At 32.4% G+C, this 25,527-nt stretch overlaps 1 protein-coding gene across 1 annotated transcript; it reads right to left on the minus strand.

The window, feature by feature from the left end:
* Positions 1-12,194: 12,194 nt before the first annotated feature.
* On the minus strand, positions 12,195-21,855 carry LOC127698202 (cytochrome c oxidase assembly protein COX16 homolog, mitochondrial-like). The gene is made up of 4 exons (XM_052201558.1): positions 21,665-21,855; positions 17,241-17,315; positions 15,523-15,591; positions 12,195-12,388 (listed from the first exon to the last, which is right to left on the minus strand). The coding sequence occupies exons 1-4, from the start codon at positions 21,776-21,778 to the stop codon at positions 12,215-12,217; spliced, it is 432 nt and encodes a 143-aa protein (XP_052057518.1). The 5' UTR covers positions 21,779-21,855; the 3' UTR covers positions 12,195-12,214.
* Positions 21,856-25,527: the final 3,672 nt, after the last annotated feature.

A 25,527-nucleotide genomic window follows, 5' to 3' on the forward strand; every position in this document is an offset into this window, starting at 1 on the left:
TCTCTCTATAAAATTGCACCACAAGGTTCCTTACCACAAAAGGAAGGTTGGGATTGATTGTGGGGGTTATGGCCCTAATCGTTTAGGAATAAGGGGCCAAAAGCAATTTGTTTCTAATACTTTGTATAAATTGCTTATATCTTGACCAATTTCAATGGGGTTTAATTCAAAGTCTTGAATTCTTGGGTGTCTTTGATATTCTGTATATTTAGATTTTGGAATTTTGGCCCCGTTATCAAATTGGTCCGCATTGATGTCCAAAAGCTAAACAATTTTACTTTTTTTTCAAAAATTCAATTCTTAGGGTTCTTTGACATGCTGAATCTAACCATGATTTTAGATTTTGGATATTGGACCATAATAAATAAATGTCTAATTTCAAAATTTTTAAGTTCTTAAACCACATTCATTATATGTCAGAAACCTATGCTGTGTCAAATATTTAATCACAGTCTAAATTCAGAGCTGTAACCAGCTTGAATGTTGTGTCAATACTTGCCCCAACTGTTCAAGGTTTCGACCTCTGCGGTCGGATCAAGCTGTGCCATGCGGAGCATTTCATTGTGCGTTGTGTCGATCTATTGAGCAAGCACTTTTCAACTATTTTTTATAGTTTGTTCTTATGTTGTGCTGTTACGCCACTGTCCCAGTTTAGGGGAGGGTTTGGCTCCAGCGAACCTTTTTAAAAATCGCGACATTCTGTATGTGCAAGTGTCATATCAAGTAATGCAGTGATTATTGTTTGTTCCTGTATATCATATTTGTTTTTCTTTGTTGTTTTGTATAAGATAAGATAAGATAAGATATTTTATTTCCAATTATGGGCCCCAAAGGGCATAAACATTACAACATCAATAATTTTTCATAATACAATACAAACAATGAGATAAAAAAAAAAAAGTTAAACGAGAACTATTTAAGTTCTTAAAGAATACGTAGATAAAGAATCTATAGTATGTTTTTTTTTTAATACTAATGCATTTTATTGCAAGTGTGGTTGATATAGATAACAAACAAGCAGCCCAAAAAGAAAAAAAAGAAAAATAGATATCCACATATGTATAGTACACAAAAAGTTGGATCAATTAAATATATAATAATTAGCCAAAAAGAAAGTAGAAATTAAGCATGTCCATGACTCATCCTGTGTCAGCAGCAAATAGGAAAGCATTATGGTTTCCTAAAGGCAGCTGACACCAGGGGGCGATACCTTATGGGCCATAGGCATGTAAAATGTGTGTAAATGTCTCTTTCCTACCTGTATCAAAAGCAAACAAGGAAGCATCATAGGTAACTTGAATGCAGTTGATACCAGGGGACGATGCCTCAAGGATATAAGAGAACATTTGAATAAATAATATATCTTAACAATCATTTTTTTTTTTAATCGGCTAGTATGTTTGTGATATTCAGATGAATATAATTTTCTATGTCCAATCAAATGTATATACACACATAGATTTCCTTTAACTAATATTCACTAAGGAAGACGTTTGTATATAAAATTACATATTATTTTAAGTAACTCAACATTTTCTACACTAAATAACCAGATAATTTTGCTTTGACTGCTCATATGATTAAAATAAGAATTATATTTTGCAATACTAGCTAACATACAATTTCTATCATCCTCAAATTTGTTACAATCAAATAGAAAATGAGCCTCATCTTCGACAGTATTGGAAGAACATTTATTACATATTCTGTTAATTCGGGGAATACCCTGATATCTACCTAATTCTATTTGTAATCTATGAGAAGATACACGTAATTTAGTAAAACTTCTTCTAAGTTCAAAATTCTTGATCAATGTTAGATATTTTTCAAAACCAAAATTTGTTTTATATAAAAGGTAGGTTTTCAGTTTACTGTCTGAAAATTTATCTATTTGTTTTTTCCAACAGCTAATAAACAATATTGATAACTTGGTTTGTATATATTTCTTAAATTTGTATAAGGATTCACAAAATGGAGCATTTATGGCATTTGTATAGTCAATACCAAGTATTTTAAAAACAACATTTATTGAACCATACCATGATGTTATATTCATGTGATGTAGTGTCTTTGATTGTGTATATGCCTCTTTTAATAGAGGAAAATTATTACCTAAATTCTCTATTCTATACCAGTACAATAACATTCCTTTTATAATATTAAAATATATTGGAAATCTTCCAAGTTCAGATAACACTGCAGCATTTGTTGTTTTCTTGTGTACCCCAAGTATAAATTTACAAAATTTTATATGAAGTTTCTCACAGGGTAAACCTAAATATAATTTTTCAAAAGATATATCTTCCTTCTTACATTTAGAGGAAAGAGAATTAAACATCCCCCATATTTCGCTACCATATGATAAAATAGGTTTTACAGTGTGGTCAAAAACATGAATACTTGTTTTTACATCAGGATTAAGTGATAAAAGATCTTTCCTTAATTTGAAATGAGCTTTCAGGGATTTTTTGTATAGTTCATTTTGAGCATAACTGAATGAACCAGATGAGCTTAAATATAAACCTAGGTATTTGTATTTTGAAACACATTCCAGATTTATATTCTGAAATGTGAATATCTGTTTTACTTGTCTGCCTGCCTTGTTGAAAATCAGCACCTTTGTCTTATTAGTATTCACATTGAGACACCAATCTTTGCAAAATTTATCAAGCATTCCCAGCTTTTCTCGTAGTCCTTCAGCTGATGTAGATAATAAAACAATATCATCAGCATACATTAAACAATGTAGATCTTTGTCATTGACATTAACTGGGTCTCTAGTATCTGACAAATATCTGGGCAAATCATTTATGAATATCTTGAATAAATCCGGACTGAGGTTGTCACCTTGTTTGACTCCAATATCTAATCGGAAAAAATCACTTACTTGATTTTGAATTTTGACACATGATTTGCTAATTTCATACATACTTTTAATAATGTTATAAAAATAAGACCCAGCCCCAATATCTAGTAGTTTAATCTTGATCCCTGTATGTATAACAGTATCAAAAGCCTTCTGAAAATCAACAAAACAGGCAAACAGTCTACCTTCTTTTGAATTACAGTATTTGTTAATAAGACAGTTTAAAATAAACATATGATCTGCAGTTCTGGCTTTCCTTGTGAATCCAATTTGACTATCATGTATAATATTATGTTCCTGAAGAAATTTGTCCAGTCTTAGACTTAATATTCTATTAAAAAGCTTTCCAATTGCACTTGTTATTGTTATTCCTCTATAATTGTTAGGGTCACTTGTATCGTTGCTTTTAAAAATTGGTGTAATATAACCTTCAGCCCAAGATGTTGGGTATATACCTGAAGACAGACAAGTATTAAACATCTGTTGAAAACTTTTTAAAAGGAAAGTCTGTCCATTCTTTATCATATTATTACTAATGTTATCCAAGCCTGATGATTTATTGCATTTTAAGTGTGAAATGGCTTTGGATATTTCAGACTCAGTGATAACGGAGTCCAACTCGTTGAAACATTTTGAGTTTTCTAACTGTTTCAGTTTTTCACATAGCTCTGTATATCTACTTTGAAATTCACCTTTCAGTTGTGACAACTTTTGGAAATGTGATATCAAAGTTGATGGTTGTACTCCACATTTTTTTTGTGTTTCATTTTTTTCCTGTAGTTCATTAATTAAGTTCCAATACAGTTTTGGATTCTCTTCGTGCAAGGAGTCCAGCTGACTAATCAATGATTGTTTGTATTGTTTGTATTTATATTTCCTTAGTTTGGAGTATTCACGATTCAGTTTATAAAAGTGATTTTTGATAATTGGATCATATGGAAATCTTGAATAAATTTTTCCATAATTAAGCAAGTTAGTTCGAGCTTGTTGTAAACCTGCGTCAAACCACTTTTTGTTTTTTTGTTTGTTTGTGTGTTTTTTTAAAGGTCGTTTAAGTGATAGATTTGCTGCTGATAAAAAGATGTTTGAAAGTTTTGATGATGCTTCATCTACTGATGTCTGAGTAAATTGAATTGTGCTGTTGTTGAATTATAGTATGTAGTTTTGTAGTGTATCTGAAGAAAGTGTTTCTTGAAATTTTATTGCTGAACAGTCAGTCCAGATATAATTAGGTGTCATATTTTTCAACTGGATTGGAATATCATTTTCTCCAGGAACACAATATTTTGCAGATAATTCCCACTCAAGTTTACAATGACAATCAGATAATGTGGGAATAAAACTGGATACTTTAAAATACAGTACATTTTCAAGAATTTCTTCCGACACAGCAACATAATCAACCACACTTGCACCATTGGGGGTATAGCAAGTAAAATTACCAAATGTATCACCAAGAACTCTGCCATTTAAAATTCTTATTTGTTTACTAATGCAAAAATCCAAAACTTCTTTGCCTCTTTGATCAATTTTTTGGTCTCGACTTTTTCTTGTCATAATGTTTTTGTCAGTAGGGTATGTATCAAAAATTGGAGTAAATTTTGAATCATCGTTTACTATAAAGTCATTTTCAGAGCCTATTCTGGCATTAAAATCTCCACATATAAATGATGGTTTTCTTGTTTGAACTGTTTTACATTTAGTCATGTCGGGGCCTTTATAGCTTGCTATGAGGTATGGGTTTTTTCATTGTTGAAGATTGTATGGTGACCTATAGTTGCTAACATCTACATTTGGCCTCTGTCGGATAGTTGTTTCTTTGGCAATTATACACATCTTATATTATTTTACGTATGTTACATATACAAGTGTTATTATTTATCTCATGTGTAAAACGATTTTGTATGTATGTTTTCTTGCAGCCGTAAAATGTTCCCTGATAATTGCCGATTATTAAAACAAATCTCACCCGGAAATGTACATCATAGTCAGAATTTTTTTTAAATAAAAGTAAAAATAAATGTCCTTAAATTAAAGATTACATTTGCTTTGTTTATAGTAGTGAAAAGGTGTTAGTAAAATGTCCATTCTCTCACTATTCCACGAAGAGAGTTTGTCATTGCTTTAAAACTGAATTCATACTCAAATAGGCATTTGGCGATTCCGTTGACATTTCAATTTCCAGAAATAGATTCCGTCGAGTGATAAAGGAGCTGCTATATATTTTATATTTTCCCTTTTACCTTTCTTTAGCTTAATCCTATGAAGTTCTCCAAGTTGCCAGCGAGTTTTGTGTCTTACCTAATTACTACTCTTTGATTAATATAGATAATTTGTAACAACATTTATACAGTTCTCCTTTCGTTGTTTCCCCTTCTTGAAGATTATTTACTTAACTATAATCAGACATTGCAGATTGAATGTGTGGTTATTTCTGGTTGACCTACTACTATTGACCTGTTTTTACTATGGACTTCGAAAATATCAGTAATATTTTTAAAGTTTCAATCCAGTTGCAGGTGAGTAGGGAAGCCTCTGTCCTGTTTGTTTCTGAGTGGGATGACAAAGCTGTTTATTTCTGAATGGGATGTCAAAGAAGTTTTTAAAGCTTATTGGGACTTAATGGATTGCAAATAACATATTCCATGTTCTATGTATGTAATATTTGAAGAATTATGGGAGAACTCGTCATGGAATAGTTGTGTAAAGGGGAGGGGGCTCCTGCCAATTTGTTCTCGGCAAGATTTCAAAACATTTTTTACTTATTTATATTTTTATTTATTGAAACACATGATTGCCAAGTGAGCAATCTGATCTCTTTTGATACTCCTGTATATACGGGCGCATTGCATTTGCGCCAATTTTTGCAAAATCCAATCTTTCATTTGCGCCATAAGGTTATATTTCATCTGCGCTAAAAAATAAAAACTACATTTGCGCCATTTCACAGGTAACATATAACGGAATAGTTTAAATATACATTGCTATATGGAGAATAAAAATATTTTTAGAGTATTCCCCATGGGTAATTTAGTCAGTTCATACTCATTTCTTATATAGAACTGAAAGTCACTTAGGTTATATAGTGTTCACATGTTTACTGCAGTCTATATATATAGTGTTCACATGTTTACTGCAGTGTATATATAGTGTTCACATGTTTACTGCAGTCTATATATAGTATTCACATGTTTACTGCAGTGTATATATAGTGCATAGAATAGACTTATATTGTATAGTGCTTTTGTATGGTTTTATGATGACTGATTTCTAATGAATATGTTTTATTATGCAAACAAAAGCTGTGTTTTAATTTAAAGTTCTTATCAAAAGTATCTTTTGAATAAATCTACTATTTACCTGTATGTACCTGTATTATTGGCGCAAATGAAATGGATTTTTTTTTTGTGGCGCAAATGAAATATGGTTTGTGGCGCAAATGAAATGCCAATTGGCGCAAAAGCAAAGCACCGGTATATACACACTACATAGTGTTAATCGATTTTAATATATTTTGTTCATGTTTAATATTTCAAATTTTAAAGCTTTTTAAAATTATATATATTTGTTGTTGTCTTAAAGAAATTGTGATAGATTGTTATCGTTTTTCTTTCTGTCTCGAGTATATTTTCAAACAGATTAAGACAATGTATTATATTTTTCCAGTAATTATTTGGTCTGTTTCTGGTTATAATATTGTTTTGTCAAGCACCTCAAAATAGACATAAAAGACATTGAAAACAGTCTTATATACATCATATCATGATCGCAAAAGCCTGAATGTAAGCAAAATGTGCATAAACATGCAGAAACTATCAACGTTCTGCCACGAACACTCGATTCTGCAAAAGACCAACAAAACATGAGGACATGAACAAAGACAACAACAGGTGTGACTCAGAACTTTGGACAGGCACATTTACATGTGAACTAGTTTTGGATATTCAGTTCTCCCCTTTTAATCCTGATAATGGCAAAAGTAAAAAGTACAATAAAGAACTCGCAGTAAATATGTAGGACTCGGAAATGCGATGAGGACGCTGAAGTACGATGGTCACGATGGAGTGCGGTGGTCTGCGCCGAAGTTTGACGGTCCTTTCGCTGATGTGCGATGGTCTATATGACGTGACGATATGAATAGATAATCATTGAGATTCCAGTTATGCAGTATTTGCATACATAAGATACCTGTCCCTTTTTTTGTAATGCCGGGAAATCCCCCCAAAAACTGGTCTCTAAAATTAATAATGGTGGTGCTAGAGTCTAGTTTCATCGAAATTCTGTAACTTTCTAGAAAGAACTTGCGGATAAAATGTAGAATCAAAATCATACAAGAACCTATATCACGATCATTATACAATGCTTACATCATGTATAGGTAATAAAACAGTGTCCAACTAAAGAAAATACACAGTCAGACAAGACAGCAATCTAATAACAATAAGCTATCAAAACTGGATACTTTTCAATTGACAAAAACATTAAAAACTAGAAAACTGGAACGCTAACAAATTCTTTCATAACTTTCCTATTAATAGATAGAAGTAAGTATATATGTCAACGTTCATTGCGTGTCTTTGGAACCAAAAACATTTGGATATAAAAAGACAAATTAAGGCAGCGAGAAAGATACCATGAAAGTGTAATTGAAACCCTGTCAGTCATTTAAGAGGAGTTGCAGATACTATAGGTGTTCCAGATATAAGACATGTTGATGACACCATTATAGTTCGCTTGACACAGAATAATAATGAGGGAAAATACAGCAACACAATTTTCCAATTTTAGTTACGGTAAAGGCCATTTTTAATATAGAATCTGGGATATTCAGACATAAATGCAAAGAGTGTAATACAAATAATTCATTCATTTCTTCCTAGCTTGGAAGCAATTCGTCGCTTATATTTTTAAAAACTCCGAGACTCGCAGCCATTAAGCCATTTTGATGGCAATTGGTCCTTACATGATTCAAACCAAAATATTAACGTTTTAAGGAGACCATCACTGAGCGCTTGTATCCGCAAACCTTTCAGTACTACCTCAATTGTAATATACATACACTGTTTTGGTTCCACGTCAGTTGTTTCCCAAGGAAAATGGTTCAACGGTACGCATAGGATTATCCAGGCCCAGTTTTATTTCAAACCACAAGATGGTTTCACGAGAGTATTATGATCTATTATATATTTATGCTTTTGACATTTTGAACATTTCTGCCCTTTGAGATTGTCAGTCTATAACGGTTTTCAAGATAATACACATACTTGCGATGTTATCCCTATATTTTATGTCAAGCCTTAGTGGCCATGCATATATATGCAGGGGCGGATGCAGCCATTTATAAAAGGGGGGGTTCCTAACCCAGGATAAAGTGGGGGGGGTCCAACTATATGTCCCCATTCAAATGCATTGATCGTCAAAAAAAAGGGGGGTTCCAACCCCCGGAACCCCCCCCCCCCCCCCCCCCCTGGATCCGCCACTGTATATGTTGGTTGGCAGGTGGGGTCATTGGAGAGTTTTTTTTATCAAACTAGAGGTCACAATAATGATTGTGGCCAAGTTTGGTTTCAATTGTCCCAGTAGTTTAGAGGAGATTTTTGTAAAAGTTAATGGACGGAAGACGACAGACGCCAAGCGATGGGAAAAGCTCATACACAATAAACAAACAATAAACATCACATACCGTGAAACTTTTATTAAGTTATATTTACAGTACTATTTAGGATTTATAACTAATTTACAAGACAGGGGGTCATATATTCAAGTCGCGATGAAAAACTTATAACGTCTTTGCGAAAAAATTAAATTATTGAGCAATGTTTTGGCACATCAGTGAAAAGGTGATTTCAAACACGTCTATCACTGATGTTGTTAATGCGTATTTATCACTATTGCTTATATTTATCTCTTAGTAATAAATTGGAAACACAAAGGCTTTATATATCTATATCTATAAAGACTCGTATTAACTGCATGTTATATGTTATTTCATAATTGTTTCATATACTATAGAATTAAAACACCAGAACACTAGTTCATAATTTGCTATCCATTAGATCAGGAGAAACCCAAACAGAATCAATCAAATATTACAAAACATGTCAGGATTACATACACCAGATTGCATAGATACCATTACTTCTATAGTTATTCGTAACATTATTAACATTATGATTATAAATATCAGTGAAGATGTAAATCATATTGGCATATCTTACTTCCTTGATGTTTATAGCCTTAGTTAAGAATGTTGAAATACTCACTGCTGACGGACTCAGTAAATGAATTAAACGATCCAAACGTAACAATCTTAACATTATAATTATCAGTGAAGATATATAATTCATACTGTCATATCTTACTTTCATTGATGTGTATAGCCTTAGTTACGAATGTTAAGATACTCACTGCTGACGGACTCAGTAAATGAAACGACCCCTTTAACAGACTGTTGATCGTAGGCGATTTTTCAACAAAAAAGACCCTAGATAATTATATTGATAATCTATAAATCAAATAATATTTATGTCAAATATTCTTCTTGCATATTCATCCGAGAGATATTTTATTTGGTTGGAGTTGGTTTTCTTGAAGGTATAGTCATGCCTTTTAAGTTTATGGAAGGATACATAAACTGGCTTTCATTACAAACTATTTATATTTTGCTATTTGCTCATATTTCGCAGTAATGAAAAACATTTGACATAGGGCCATGTGAGCTATTGCCATCAATTGGTATCCGTTGTCGTCGCAAAACTTTTTCAAATGTCGTCTTCTCTTAAACTACCGAACCAATTTCAACCAAACTGTATATGGGTGAATAATCTATATGATATATAGTTTAAAGTTTTTTTTTATCGGTCAGACAACGAACATGGCAACCATGACTACATATTGAACATAAGGGTAAAATGCATTACTTTTCTTATATATTGAAAATCATAATAAATCAAGAAAATCTGACAGGGGCAAAAATGCTCAGAATGTCAGCATCTCTCCACTCAGTTCCAATTTTCGCCATAATTATCAGATGATCATGACTCCTATCCTAAAGGATTTATTGCTATTAAATAACGATTTTGGACAAATTTTCCTGTTTTGCCTCCCTGGAAATTAAAATAGATGGGTAAAAATGAAATGATACGCTATAAATTTCATGCGTCCGAAGCGTTTTTATGGATTTACCTTCATCAGGAACGCTCAAAGCTGAATACTTGAAAGCCAGTGATGTATAAGAACCGAAACAGTTGAAGAGCTATATAACCAAACATAAAAATAGCCAAATCCATTTAAGGTCAACTTTGGCTGAGTAGAAACTGTTAATAGCAAAAATGCTCATCAAAACAAGACCTACAAAAATATCAATACTACCCGAAGCCATTGGATGTTTACTTAAGGAGTAATGGTACCTAATGACGATGTTTGATGAATTTTCATGTTTTTCCAATCATCTCAAGAAATTAAGCAGCTTCATAAAAACTGTAGGCAAAAAAATTAACTCGCAACATAGGATCTATACAAAAAAGCCAATGTGACCAAAACCAATGGATGACTCATTAAGAAGTTATGATCATTAAATGATGATTTTTGAAGAATTTTCGTGTTTTGCCACTTATCTTAAGTACTATAAAGCAAAACAAAAACTGCTAACAGCAAAAAAGATCATCAATCCAGGATATACAAATAGGAGGCCCAGACTCAGCCTCTCAAGAGCATGAATCGCTCACCTGTAATTTTTTGCTTAAATCTTTTATCAATGATTATTTTTGCTTTTCAATATATATTAATGAGTAGCTTAAAAATGCCATTTAAATGTTCTTTGTATCTGTCATATTTTCTTCAAAAGCAAAAAAATGCATTTTACCCCTATGTTCCATTTTAGCCATAGTGGCTATGTTTCTTGACGTACAAGGAAATAAAATACAAAATTTACACTAGATACTCTGAAACTCATTCAGCCCAAGTTTGGCTGAAATTGATTCAGCAGTTTCAAAGAAGATTTTTTTAAAGTAAGCAAACTAGATGAACAAATTGTGAAACATTGTCTTTAAAGAGCAATAACTCCTTAAGGACGCATTTGACAATTTTGGTCATATTAACTTATTTGTAGATCTTACTTTGCTGAACATTTTTGATGTTCACAGTTTATCTTTATCATTAATAATATTCAAGATAATAACCAAAAACTGCAAAATTCCTTAAAATTACCAATTTAGTGGCAGCAACCCAACAATGGACTGTTAGATTCATCTGAAAATTCATGGTTGAAAGAACTTGGCCTAATGAACATTTGTACCTCTCATCAGATTTGCCCTAATTGCTTAAGTGTTTGAGATATAAGCCAAAAACTGCATTTTACCCCTATGTTCTAATTTTAGCCATGGCGGCCATGTTTTTTGACGAAACAGAAAATAAAACACAATCTTTATTCTAGATACCCTAAGGATCATTCAGCTTAAGTTTGGTTGGAATTGGTTCAGTAGTTTCAGAGGAGAAGATTTTTTAATGTTAGAAAACATGATAAACAAATTGTGTAAAATTGTCCTCAAAGGGCAATACTCCTTAAGGGGTCAATTGACAATTTTGGTCATATTAACTTATTTGTAGATCTTACTTTGCTGAACATATTTGTTGTTTACAGTTTATCTTTACCATTAAAACTATTCAAGATAATAACCAAAAACTGCAAAATTTCCCTAAAATTACCAATTTAGTGGCAGCAACCCAACAATGGGTTATTAGATTCATCTGAAAATTTCAGGGCTGATAGAACTTCACCTAATGAACACTTATACCCCCATGTCAGATTTGCTCTAACTGCTTTGGTTTTTGAGATATAAGCTAAAAAACTGCATTTTAACCCTATGTTCTATTTTTAGCCATGGTGGCCATGTTTTTGACGAAACAGAAAATAAAACACAAACTTTATTCTAGATACCCTAAGGGTCAATCAGCTTTGGTAGGAATTGGTTCAGTAGTTTCAGAGGAGAAGATGTTTGAAATAGTTTACACCAGACGGACAACGACGACGGACGCCAAGTGATGGCTAAAGCTCACAGTTCCTTCGGAACGGTGAGCTAAAAATTCTGATCTAATGCAGTTTTCCAATTTTTCAAATAGATTAAATTTCTAAATATTAGATGCATGTTATCCTGGCAAAGCTGCATGTACTGACTAGATTGGTTAAGAAGTTTCAGAGAGGAAGAAAATGTGGTCACCCATAAAGTAAAATGAGAACCCCATTAACTTTCAAGCATTATATCACAAGAGTAGGGGGTTAAAAAATAGAGTCGCAGAAGCCATAGATTAAAGATGAAATACATGTCAATACAAAATAAAAATTCTTTTTTATTCAGTTTGTTTATTCTTTAAATTTCCCATTAAAGAACTGTCTTTCAGTGTGTTTTTCTGTAAACTTCCAAATTGTCTTCTTTGTTCTGCCTGCATTTCTCTTGAATTTTCACCTTCTCTAGGACCACGGATATTCTGCCAATTGTGAATGTCATGCTTTTCCATTACATCCTGAAATTTAAAAAAAAAATGTATTAAAAATTTTAATGAATTTCAAATTGTACCAATCTAATTAAAATAAGATCCTTTAATTGCTCCCATTCTGATATGTCTTGAATCAAGGCCTTGATGTGGGACATATCAGAACGGGAGCAGTTAAAGGATTTAATTTTAATTGGATTGAAATTGTACAAGAATACGAGTAGTTCTGATCTATATTACTTTTTCATCAAAACTTATTTTCAATAATATTAATAATTACAACAGCATAATTTTATTCATTCAATATTTTAAATAAAATGCTCCGCAGGGCGCAGCTTGATACGACCACAGAGGTCGAACCCTGAACAGTAGGGGCAAGTATGGACACAACATTCAAGCTTGATACAGCTTTGCATTTGGATTGTGATTAAATATTTGACACAACATAGGTTTCTGACACAGAATGAATGTGGTCTAAGAACTTAAAAATTTTAAATTGGACATTCACCTATTATGGTCCAATATCCAAAATCTAAACTTGGTTAGATTCAGCATATCAAAGAACCCCAAGAATTCAATTTTTGATGAAATCAAACTAAGTTTAATTTTGGACCCTTTGGACCTCAATGTGGACCAATTTAAAAACGGGGCCCAAAATCCAAAAACTAAATACACGGTTAGATTCAGCATATTAAAGAACCCCAAGAATTCAAGAATAAAACCCCATTGAAATTGGTCAAGAAATAAGCAATTTATACGAAGTATCTTCTTTTGCACAATACTGTGCAATTAAATATTTCTTGCTATTGCGCAATACTGTACAATTGACAATTTCTTGCTATTGCGCAATATTGTGCTATTGGATATTTCTTGCAATTGCGCAATACTGTGCAATTGAAGATTTCTTGCTATTGCGCAATACTGTGCAATTGAAGATTTCTTGCTATTGTGCAATACTGTGCAATTGAAAATTTCTTGCTATTGCACAATACTTATTATATAATAATTTACACATCCTGTTTGTTGTGTATCTCCTACCATATCATTATTATTTGCTTTTAAATATAAATCAGAAATAACCAACTTAAAATGGAAAATTTTAAAAGAAAAAAAAATGAAAAAAAGACAAAAAAGGAAAAAAAAAAAAATCCCCCCCCCCAAATTTTTTGAACCCCCTTATGATTCATCACCTCCAAACTCAATCCCAGCCTACCCTTAGTGGTAAGGTGCCTTGCAGTACAATTTCAGAGAGATCCATACACTTGAACACACTTACACACAAGCTATTGTCCTAAAACTAGAAAAATGCTTGTTTTTTGCCCCTAATTCCTAAAATATTGAGGCAATTACCCCCATCATCAATCCCAGCCTTCCCTTTGTGGTATGGTACCTTGCAGTACAATTTCAGAGAGATCCATACACTTGAACACAAGTTATTGTCTGGAAACTAGAAAAATGCTTATTTTTGGCCCCTTTTTGGCCCCCAATTCCTAAACGTTTCGGCAATTACCCCCAAACTCAATTCCAGCTTTCCCTTTGTGATATGGAACCTTGTAGTACAATTTCAGAAAGATCCATACACTTACACACAAGTTATTGTCATGAAACTAGAAAAATGCTTGTTTTTTGCCCCTTTTTTGGCCCCTAATTCCTAAAATTTTGAGGCAATTACCCCCAAAATCAATCCCAGCATTCCTTTTGTGATATGGAACCTTGTGGTACAATGTCAGAGAGATCCATACACTAACACACAAGTTATGTCTGGAAGTTACAAAAATGCTTATTTTTGGCCCCTTTTTGGCCCCTAATTCCTTTACTGTTGGTACCATAACCCCCAAAATCAATCCCAACCTTCCTTTTGTGGTATTGAACCTTGTGGTAAAATTTCATAGAGATCCATTTACTTAAACTAAAGTTAGAGTGCGAAAACCAATGTGTCTTCGGACGACGACGACGACGCCAACGTCAAAGTCATACCAATATACGACCACAAAAATTTGTTTGCGGTCGTATAAAAATTATATCTACATTGTAAGTGAAAAATTTAATGATACAGATGACAAAGAACTACTCATAGCAATAGCTCACATGACAAAATCCTACATAAAGCAATATCTCGCACAACAAAAACCTACTCATAGCAATGGCTTACATGACAAAAACGTATTCATATCAATAGCTCACATGACAAAAAGTTGAAAACCTACATAAAGCAATAGCTCACACGACAAAAATATACTCATAGCAATGGCTTACATGACAAAGACCTACTCATAGCAATAGCTCAAAAGACAAAGACATACTCATAGCAATGGCTTACATGACAAACAACTACTCATAGAAATACATGTAGCTCATATGACAAAGACATACTCATAGCAATAACTTACATGACAAAGATCTACTCATAGCAATAGCCCACTTGACAAAAACAACCTCATTTCAATAGCCCACATGACAAAGACATACATGTTCCTATAGCAATACCTCACATGACTTACTCATAGCAATAGCTCTCAAGACAAGGACCTACTCATAGCAATAGCTCACATGACAAAGACATACTAATAGCAATAGCTCACAGGACAATGACCGACTCATAGTCGGATCCAGGGGGGGCCCGGGCCCCCCCCTTTCGTGGTAAAAATTTGGTTGATTATATAGGGAATCACTGAAGCATGACTGGAGTGGCCCCCCTTTAGGTCAGTCAGCGGGCCCCCCTTATGAAAAGTTCTGGATCCGCCACTGCTACTCATAGCAATAGCTCACAGGACATAAACCTACTTGTAGCAATAGCCCACATGACAAAGACATACTTATAGCAATAGATCACATAACAAAGACCTACTCATAGCAATATCTCATATGACAAAGACTTACTCATAACAATAACTCACATTACAAGGACTTACTCATACATTAGTAGGAATAGCTCACATGACCAGGGAGAATAAATTTGAACCTTGGAATTGTCTTGCTAAAAAATTAAGTTAAGGCTTCTGCAAAAAACTCAATAAATATGAGTGATGGACAATTCTCTTATTTCATGGACAAAACTGTTATGGCATCTCCACAATTAAGTATGCCTGTCTCTGTGATAATTGGACCTGTACTACTGAAGCAAGATAAATAGTGAATCTAGTGATATTTTCTCTACAACTTACATTATATACTGATTCAAGATCTTCTGTTTTTAATGATCTACCAATATTAAGTTCAGCCTTCTCAGAAAGCTGCAAAAAAGGATTAATACATAACAACTAACATTTTATTATCTTCAATCTATCTTATCTCTCTCTCTATATATATATATATCATTAATTTATAGTTCCTTTTTTTGTTATTGGTGTTGTTGTGTACACTTTTTAGGCGTTTATATAATTTATTTATTGTGTACATGTATCATTACTCATAACGATCCAGCGCCCTAGCGGGAAAAATCGTTGACTATTATTCAGACGTTTTATATATATCATTAATACATAAATGCAAATACATGTAAAAATATACATACACATCTTACTATGCTGCTACTATACGACAGACTTTTCTATCTGTTAACCTACATTTTTACAGGGTTAACAACACAAATAACAAATACTTTGTCAGAAATTTAGCCTAGAAATTTAAGATGTTCAAATTTGCTGTAGCAAATTTTTGTTTTTTCATCAGTGGGATTTGAAACAACCTTTCTGTGACATCATGGCAATGCGGCCTACACTCTGTCCAGTACCCTAGACAAGTCACAACTCTTCCAACTAATTTACTATATTATCTAAAAGTATAGCTTGAGATGTCAAGTTATGCCTTTCCTTATAGGCTTCATCTAGGGATTTAAAACAGAACATGATGTACAAACATGTATCATGGAATTATGAAATATCGGCATATCAGCTTTTCTGCTGTTTTAAAGGATGATTATAATACTTACCAAGCAGTTGCAACAATACTTTTTTTAATAATAAACTGTAGACACAGAGATATGTCTCACCTGTTGGCACAAAATTCAGAAAAAGAAAATCTGATGAACAGCAACATTGCTTTTAATTCAAAGTCGCTGGACCAACTAGTGGGTAGGGCCTCGAAATGTTTGACAAACTGAGATGTACAGACAGCAATGTAACTTTATAAAAAATATTGTCTAATGTAATTAGTTCCTATCAAACTAACTTAATCAGAAAACTTATCATTGAAAATTGGTAATTGATTGAAAGTCACTGACCTACAAATGTATGGGGCATGGCCTTGGAATAGTCGTCAAAATGATATGTACTGATATTAATGCAACTTTATAGAAAATATCATTGATATATCGCAGGTAGTTCATATCCAGCTAACTTAAGCAGAAAACTTATCATTGAAAATTTCTAATTAATTGAAAGTCACTGAACCATGGCCTAGGGGACAGGGCCTCAAAATAGTCATCAAACTGATATGAGCTGATAGCAATGCAACTTCATACAAAGTATCATTGATCTATCACCAGTAGATCCTATCAAACTAACTCAAGCAGAAAACTTAACATTGAAAATTATATATAAATTTAAAGTCAATAGACCATGTCCTAGGAGCCAGGGCCTCAAAATAGTACTGATAGTAATCTAACTTTGTATCAAATATCAATGATCTACCGCCGTCGTCAGAAAAGCAATCCATATGTCTCGCTTTCCGCGTACCGGTATATGGATAAAATTATTGTTTACAATTTTTTGAAATTGAAGCCCTGACATTCATGATAGGTTCACACTAAATGACTGTCAGAATAAGAAAACAAAATACATTTTGTAGTTGCTGATTGAACAAAATCGTCGCATAATCCCGATAAAACCGAGTGTGAATAAATATTATAAACCTATTTTAGTATTATAAATTTATAACTTACTTTTTGTACTTGGCCTCTTTCATATTTAAGTTTATGAAACTGATACAACCAAATATAACTACCAAATATAAAAACCTGAAATCATACAAAGGAATATTTACATAATGGATGGAACATGGACTTTTAGTTTATGACACTTGACCACACCCAAAGCAAAGGAACAGCCTTTTATTGCCACTATTCATCTCAATGTCACAGTGAGTCCATGTTTAGAAATATTAATAACTTTTACAGAATCACCCAGATGATTTTCTTTTTATGATATCACATTGTACTATTAAAGTAAGAATTGTTTTAAATGAGTCAAGGGACTTGTCATTTTTGGTCATAGATGTAGCAAGTCTACAATTATGAAAAAAGAAACAATATCAATTTAATGAGAGCCTAACTTCATGGTTCTACTCTACACAAAATGGTTATATGAATCAGTTTTCGATTGCTAATTTCATTTTTTTAAATAAAAGATTATTTAAAACTGAGCACATATAATCTTAAGGAAATTCTAGTCCCTTCAGCACCTGATCAAATTACACCCTAGCTATTTAATTCAGTACCTGGTCAAATTGGCACCTACATTTACATAGTGTTCAATTCACATTCAATAAAATATTCTGATTGTATTTGTCCCATGGATACACAGCATACATGTACATTTTTTGTACATGAACGGTAAATGCATAATGCAATGCAATAAAATGGATTTGTCGGCACTTGAAATCAGTATTATCTATAATGTATGATTGTTACTGTTCAGCAATAACCCAATATGATATTAAACTAAATATATACAGTTTTATTCAAGATCAAATGCACAAATGAACTTGAATTCTCAATTTGAGAGTTACATTAAAATAAAAAATGTACAGTACTACTGGTAATCATTTTTTTATTCTGCTCACAGGTGCTGACATTTAACCTAAAATAGACAATTAAAAACCAGTTTAGGCTATTTTCTGATGGGGTCCTTAGTTGCATAAAACCTTGTGTGGATAGCATAAAGATAAAACAGACGATCCAAGACAGTAAAAAAAATGACAAATTATCATCACTAAAATGGATAGACAGTGATCTAAATCAATGTAAATATACAAAATGTATCTGCCTATTTAGATTTCAGATGCAGTTTCACTATTTCTAAATACATCAAGAATTTCATAAAAATCAGAAATGCTAGTTTAAGCCACAAAATAACATACACATGTATACTACCCCTTAAACAAAATTCAATAAAGATTGAAATAAACAACAATGGATGCAGATATGACTCAGTGCCAATATGACTTTTTCTGTACATGCTGTAGATGATGATTTGACCTGATGCTGATTTGACCTGATGCTGATTTGACTAGCACTCTCTTGAAGCAGTTTTGGTTTAGAAACTGGTGTATACAGCCTTATCTTTATGAATCCAAGACACATGCAATAAACTCATCTCAGTGAGAAACAGGAGTCTGTAATGTTTTTTATATTTGTCATTTTGGGGCCCTTTATACATGTTGCTGTGCGGTATGGGTTCTACTCATTGTTGAAGGCCATACGTTGACCTATATAGTTATTAACTTGTTCGTCATTTAATCTCTGGTGGAGAGTTGTTTTATTGACAATCATACCACATCTACTTATTTTTATATTAGTATAATTTTACTGAACAGCCAGCCATTAAACAAATATGTAAGCGTGCACTTGAGTGCACTTGAGTTGTTAACATTTTTATCTAATTTATCAGATCCATATTAAATTTATCTTTTACAGTGTAAGGAAGTCAGATTGATTTGACTCACAACACCTATTTAATATTATTATTTAACTTAAATTTATCCAAATTAATATCATGTATATTGTAGACATTCCAACTTTTTATTATCCCCCTTATTCAATCACTGATTTATTTACTAAAATACTCTATCTTATGCCAGGGATAATGTACATTAATTAATCAATGGGGTAGGTGAGACAAGGACCTTATTTGGTACCCAATATCAATATCATTATTTGAAGACAAAAAGGAAAGAAAAAAATGTGAGTGTAAAATAAAAATCTTTTTTATATTTTGAAACCCTTGACTTTTACTCCACATATAGAATAATAATAATAATAATAATAATTCTTTATTTAAAGAGGGTTACACAGTTAGCTATAAAACTAATCTTCCCTGAGGCCCTCATGAAATACAATGAAATATAACAAACAATTACAAAATATCAAACAAACACACATATATGAAAAAATGAAATAAAAAATTGTTATGAAATATACAATTTTCAAAACAGGTAAAAATTACAAATTCATATAGTATTGGCATCATTCAAATTACCTCAACAATATCTTAAGTTTGAGTAAGTGTGTGAAAAATTATTATACATATAAAATTACACAGCTTCTTAAATTAATGTTCCAACAAGTAATTTTTTAAATCTTTTTTGAATGAGCTTGTACTTGAGGTTGATTTTTTCAGGGATGTTGGCAAGTTATTCCATAAAATAGATCCTGAATATACAAAAGATTTCTTATACAGCTCTGTTTTGGCTTTTGGAACTTGTAAATTTTTGCAAGACGCAAAAAATATTGGTTTATTTCTGGCATTTCTTTAAATTTTTCAGTGAGATATACAGGGGCTTCGTTCTTAAGGCATTTCTGCATCAAAACAGATTTGTGGTATGAGATTCTGTTCTCTACTGTCATCCACCCAAGCTGTTTAAACAGTGGAGCTGATGATGAAAGTGGATCAGCATCTAAAATAAGTCTTGCAGCCCTTTTCTGCAATTTTATTATTCTGACTAGCTCATTTTAAGAACAACCACTCCAAATAATACAACAATAATCTATCAGTGGGAGAATATCGCCATTATAAAACAATTTTCTTGAATCAATATTTAGAAATTTCTTGATTTTAGAGAGTAAATGAAGTCTGGATGATATTGATGAACATAAGTAATTAACATGGCCTGTCCAGGACAGATTAGAGTCAATTCTAACACCTAAAAGTTTTTCAATTGATGATTTTTGAAGAATATTATTCTCAATAGTTAGAACTGGTTCTGCTTGATTTAAATGCAGCCTTTGTCTTGTACCTATAACCATACATTTAGTCTTATCTGAATTTATGAACATGTTATTTTTATGACACCATTTTTCAACACATTAGAGATCATCTTGTACTTTTAATTGCATATCAGCAATACTTTTTCCTGATGTATGCATAGTTGTGTCATCAGCATACAAGTCTGTATGGCAGTTTTTGATGTGTAATGGAAGGTCATTTATGTACAAAACAAACAAAATGGGACCAAGTATTGAGCCCTGTGGAAAACCAAAATTTATAAACTTTTTGTCAGAAAACTGATTATTTATATGGACTTGCTGTGTTCTTTCACTCAAATATGATTTAAAAAAATCAACAGTATCTTCATGGAAGCCATAAATTTTAAGTTTTTTACATAAAATTTCATGATCAACAACATCAAAAGCTTTCTTAAAATCCAGGAGGACTGCCAAATTGATATTTCCATTATTCATTTCATGTAGCCATTTATAAGTGAAATTGATGCCATAATTATGACATCATAAAAAGAACACTGATGAGTAAGTTTGAATAATAGAAACATATTCTATCTAGACAGTGTTTTAACTATAGTACATTGAGATAAAAGCCAAATTTGAAATTTTAGCCAGAAATAAGGGCAATATTGGGGCTTTAATGAACCTGATCCCTTTCGGGATTCTGAGTCAGGAGTCTCCGAAACAGCCAAATCAAAATTTTGCTCCCGACTCAGAAACCCAAAAGGTATTATATTTAACCAACTCCTTTGGAATTCTAGAATGTAACATTATGCCTAATATACCTGATCTAAGTTATTTTAAGGGGGCCCAGGAGACATTTAACCTTTAAACAAGACATACAAATCGATTTCCTGAAGTGAAATTGTACTTTTATTGTGTAAAAACAACATATCTTAATATTTATACTTCAATACCAATTAAAGCAGTATAATACCATATGAAATTAAGTTTTTCGGGTCAAATCTATCAGTTCTCTGGTAAATATTGAGTTGGAGTTCTCAGGAACTCATGGTACCCAGTAGTCCAAATAATTATCACGTCTTGAAACCGATTTAAATTTTTTGCTGTGACGCCTTCCTATGACGTCGCAGGAAGGAAGTCATCACAGCAAAAAAATAAAATATCCTTTCAAGACGTCATAATTATTTGGACTAGGTACAGGTTATCTTTACCAGTTGACATGTGTGTGTGTGTTTCCATTGCAAAACTGATGAAGAATGATGAATAAAACATTTCTATTATTTCAGACAGAACTTATAGGGTCTATAAACGTATCCAGGTAGTGTAAATCACAGACTTTTCTGTTGAAATGATTTTAAACGAGGGAAATCATGATGTAAACATTAAATACTGAAGGTCATTACCAACATTGGAACACCGGTTTCCCATGTTCTTGACTTGAAAAATCTGTGGTTTGTAAGAGGTTTTAGCCTTTCAATTGACAGAAAAGCCTTAAAAATTGAACTGAGTCTATTCATTGTTTGGCTTTGCTACACATTACGATAACAAAAAATTAGAACCACATATTCTGACTGGTTTGTAATGAACCGGATGTATCAATAATATAAAAGTTTTAAAACTCTTGTTGGTACGGCTTGACTTATTTCCGGAAAGAAAATGTTTCTATACTTGTGCCTGAATTTAAGCCGTAACTTTCCATAATTATCTTATTTGGTATTCAAGCCATGTTTACAATCTAGATAATTCTTTACTGGCAGTTCAGATAGATTTTTCTGATTTGACTGCCCACATAATCTCTTTAAATCAAGCCTAAACGTTTTTTTTTAATTTACTCAACTGTCCTCAACTACTACAACTCGAACCGCCGCAATTCTTAATTTACGCATACAATACCGTCCCGTACAACTGAATAAGGAAAACACTGGAAAGATGACATATATACCTTTCAGAATTCGTTTAAAGTTTGAAAATACCCTGCCTGCTATTATGAGTCACATTTGACTCTGACACTCAGTCCTGGACCTATATCCGTGATAAAGTCTGATTCAGCCCAGCGGTTTTTATGAAGTAGTTGAATTACGGCAACTTCTGAAGTTATAAAAAACATGCATGCAAATAAAAATTCTAGGTCCGAGACATTTTCGTTCAGTCCAATGTTAGCAAGCGGAGTTATGGTACCAATAGGCTCTCTGAATTTTAGAATAACCATATATACTTGCAACTTTCAGGGAAAATCACAAATCAGTATAAGCGTATTGTTTTTTATGATTAGAAAGACAAACTTGCAGAAGTTAAGGCCCGGTATTCTGAACTTAATGAGATTTGAACATGATCCATATATATATATAAGCGAAAAACATTTTTCGTATTCCTTTTCGATTATTCGTTTCTACACATGCATGCTGGTATAATGCATTAATAATAATAATGACATTAATAATAATAGCAGTAGCGTTATCCGTGACTTCCATTGAGGCAGTGAGGCAACTGCATCACCAAATGTTTTACCAAGAAAAAAGAGAGAAAGAAGGATTAAAAGATAAAATGTGCCATGTGTATTTCATCGTATAAAGTGAAGGCGATTCCCATTATTTGACTTTATACCTATTACATACGATTCGATGATTGGTCGAACTTTGTTTCATAACAAAATACCAACGTTAGTACACATATATTGTTTTAGGAAAGGACAAACAATACTTTAGGCGCCGACACAGGATTTGAGGTTTAGGGGAGGAGCTACTGAGAATTAGGAGTTAGAGGACCATATTTTGACAAAAGTTTAGTTCTATGTAGTGTTTTGTTGACTTTTCGTTTTTTGTTTACCCTTATTTCTAGTGAAGCAAACAGTTTATGAAAAGTAAGGTCCTGAGGTTATTTACAGTTGAAATAATATAGCATGCAAATCAAGAGTTTAAATGCCTTGATTGAAAACTTTGTTTGGTCGTTTGCTCAGACATTGTAATTAAGATTGACACCTAAATTCAATGGGTAGGCGGAGTAACAGTCTGTTAACCATATAAAAAGATTTGATTGGACAATGGATATTATATTGTTTCCAGTCAGGCACTTAAAGGGTATACAGAAAAAAGAATAGTTAGCTAATTGTGAACCAATTTTGAAAACTAATTAATAACAATACTTTTTTTACAGTAAAGCAAGATTTGATGGTATGATTGTTTTTATTTGATATGATAATGAAAAGTTTTTTGCACACAATTGCTTTACTCTTCATATTGGAAGATGAAACTTGATCATTTATCATCATCAGATACATATAATTATATGTCTCTGTCATCATGTTAATATAAATAGTATACTTTTTTTTTTATATATTATCAATACAATTAACTCGTAAAGATATAACAGATATTACTGCATGAGCATGGATTATTTTGTTTAAGTTGTGTGTTGTGTTTCTTTTAGTTTTTTTTTTTTGCTTCTTTTGTAGAATCATAAATGTTATGTCGAAATTACGACATAGTGATGTCGTTATTACGACATGTTATGTCGTAATTACGACATAAAAAAATTATGTTATGTCGAAATTACGACATAGTGATGTCGTTATTACGACATGTTATGTCGTAATTACGACGTAAAATTTTTTTTTTGAATGGCCCTTATCGGCTTCCGTAGTTTCTCCTTCATCTTTCTGCTCATAAAAATGCTACACGCCCCAACCTAAAAAAAAATATAAACTGCTGTAGGCAAATAATTTTTAAAGTTTGACTGGTTTTGGATTTCTCGCTTCTTTTTGGATCGTAATGACGAAATAATATAAATTTTATTTCTCGCCAAAATATTTAAAGAATTAGATCGTCATAAAAGTTCAAATGGGAATTGTGAACCATTAATTTTCTAGATGGAAACTTGCATATCAAATAATTAATAATGTGACAGGAATATGGTTTCATTTCTTATTGCATTATTGTCAAATCTTAATGCACTAAGCAAATACGAGAATGAGTTTTAAAAAAAATGTGTTACTATTTTTATTTTAAATAATAGTTAGTAAATACAATTAGTGTAATGGTCGAAGAGTGCCATTATAATATTGATGGATCAGATTCCCTTTATTACTACTACTGCATTAGTCCAAATAATTATGACGTCTTGCAAGGCTATTTTAATTTTTTTCTGTGACGCCTTCCTACGACTTGTCCAAATAATCATGACGTCTTGCAAGGCTATTTTAATTTTGTTCTGTGGCGTCACAGAAAAAAAATTAAAATAGCCTTGCAAGACGTCATAATTATTTGGACTACTACTGCATTGACCCTTAGAGCATTGCAAGCCACTGATTTCTCAAACAGTTTTCAACAAAGTGATCTAAAGTTATTTATTTCTTGTAGAATATAAACAGTTGTTTAAAGTGCAAAATTTCAGATAATTTATGTCTCTGTAATAAGTAACAAGAAATAACATTTCATGTCAACATTATAGTTTGAATCAAAATATGACATTAAAACTGCTCATACTTTACGTTTTTAATCCATTTTAAAATTGGTTTACTTTACCTCTCCTGTACCCCTTTTAGCCCATGCTTCTGTTCATCTTTCAAGTGCCTACCTCGAAACAATTTTGATATTCATTGACCAATCAAACCTTTGTATATAGTAAACAGACTGTTATACTTCGCCTACCCATTGAATTTAGGTGTCAATCTTAATTACAATGTCTGAGCAAATAACTAAACAAGCAAGGCATTTAAACTCTTGATTTGCATGCTATATTATTTTAACTGTAAGTACTGAGAATAGTTACATTCAAATGACTATGTATTGATCTCATGCATGCGTATTATAAATTTCATTATTTCACCATGCTATAAATTCACCATGCTATACTTTACCATGCTATAAATTATTACATTGTGTTTTTTGTTTGTTTAGTGGGTGGGGATACACCAGGTGCGCACCCGTCTGTCGGATTCCGCCCCTGTACTATGTAAAAATACAAGACGCCGGTAAGAACTGTGATTGACATTATGAATGACGTTTTTATTGTCAAGGTATTTGTTACGTTTGGTCGACAGTCCGCATTCCTGGTGGAACCAATTGCGATCCTCTTCTCACCAACATGTTTCTTTATTCTAAAAGAGTCAATATTCATAGTTTATCAGTTTATGCAGTTATGCATCTATGAAAAACGCACGTTGTTAAGTATTATTTTCTATTACTAGCAAAGGGTCGATACCACTACTGGTGGACTGTTAGTTACCGAGGATAGGCCTATCACCACTGTTGAGTAGTCAGTGCTTCGG

This window comes from Mytilus californianus, unplaced genomic scaffold, assembly GCF_021869535.1.
Source record: "Mytilus californianus isolate M0D057914Y unplaced genomic scaffold, xbMytCali1.0.p SCAF_4, whole genome shotgun sequence".
NCBI lineage: Eukaryota > Metazoa > Mollusca > Bivalvia > Mytilida > Mytilidae > Mytilus > Mytilus californianus.

Coding starts and splice junctions, on each gene's coding strand:
- LOC127698202 (XM_052201558.1), bottom strand. CDS start 21,778: ATGAATAGACTCAGTTCAATTTTTAAGGCTTTTCTGTCAATTGAAAGG. Junction 17,316..21,664: donor AAACCGGTGTTCCAATGTTG/GTAATGACCTTC, acceptor GTATGATTTCAG/GTTTTTATATTTGGTAGTTA. Junction 12,389..15,522: donor ATCTTGAATCAGTATATAAT/GTAAGTTGTAGA, acceptor TTTAAATTTCAG/GATGTAATGGAAAAGCATGA.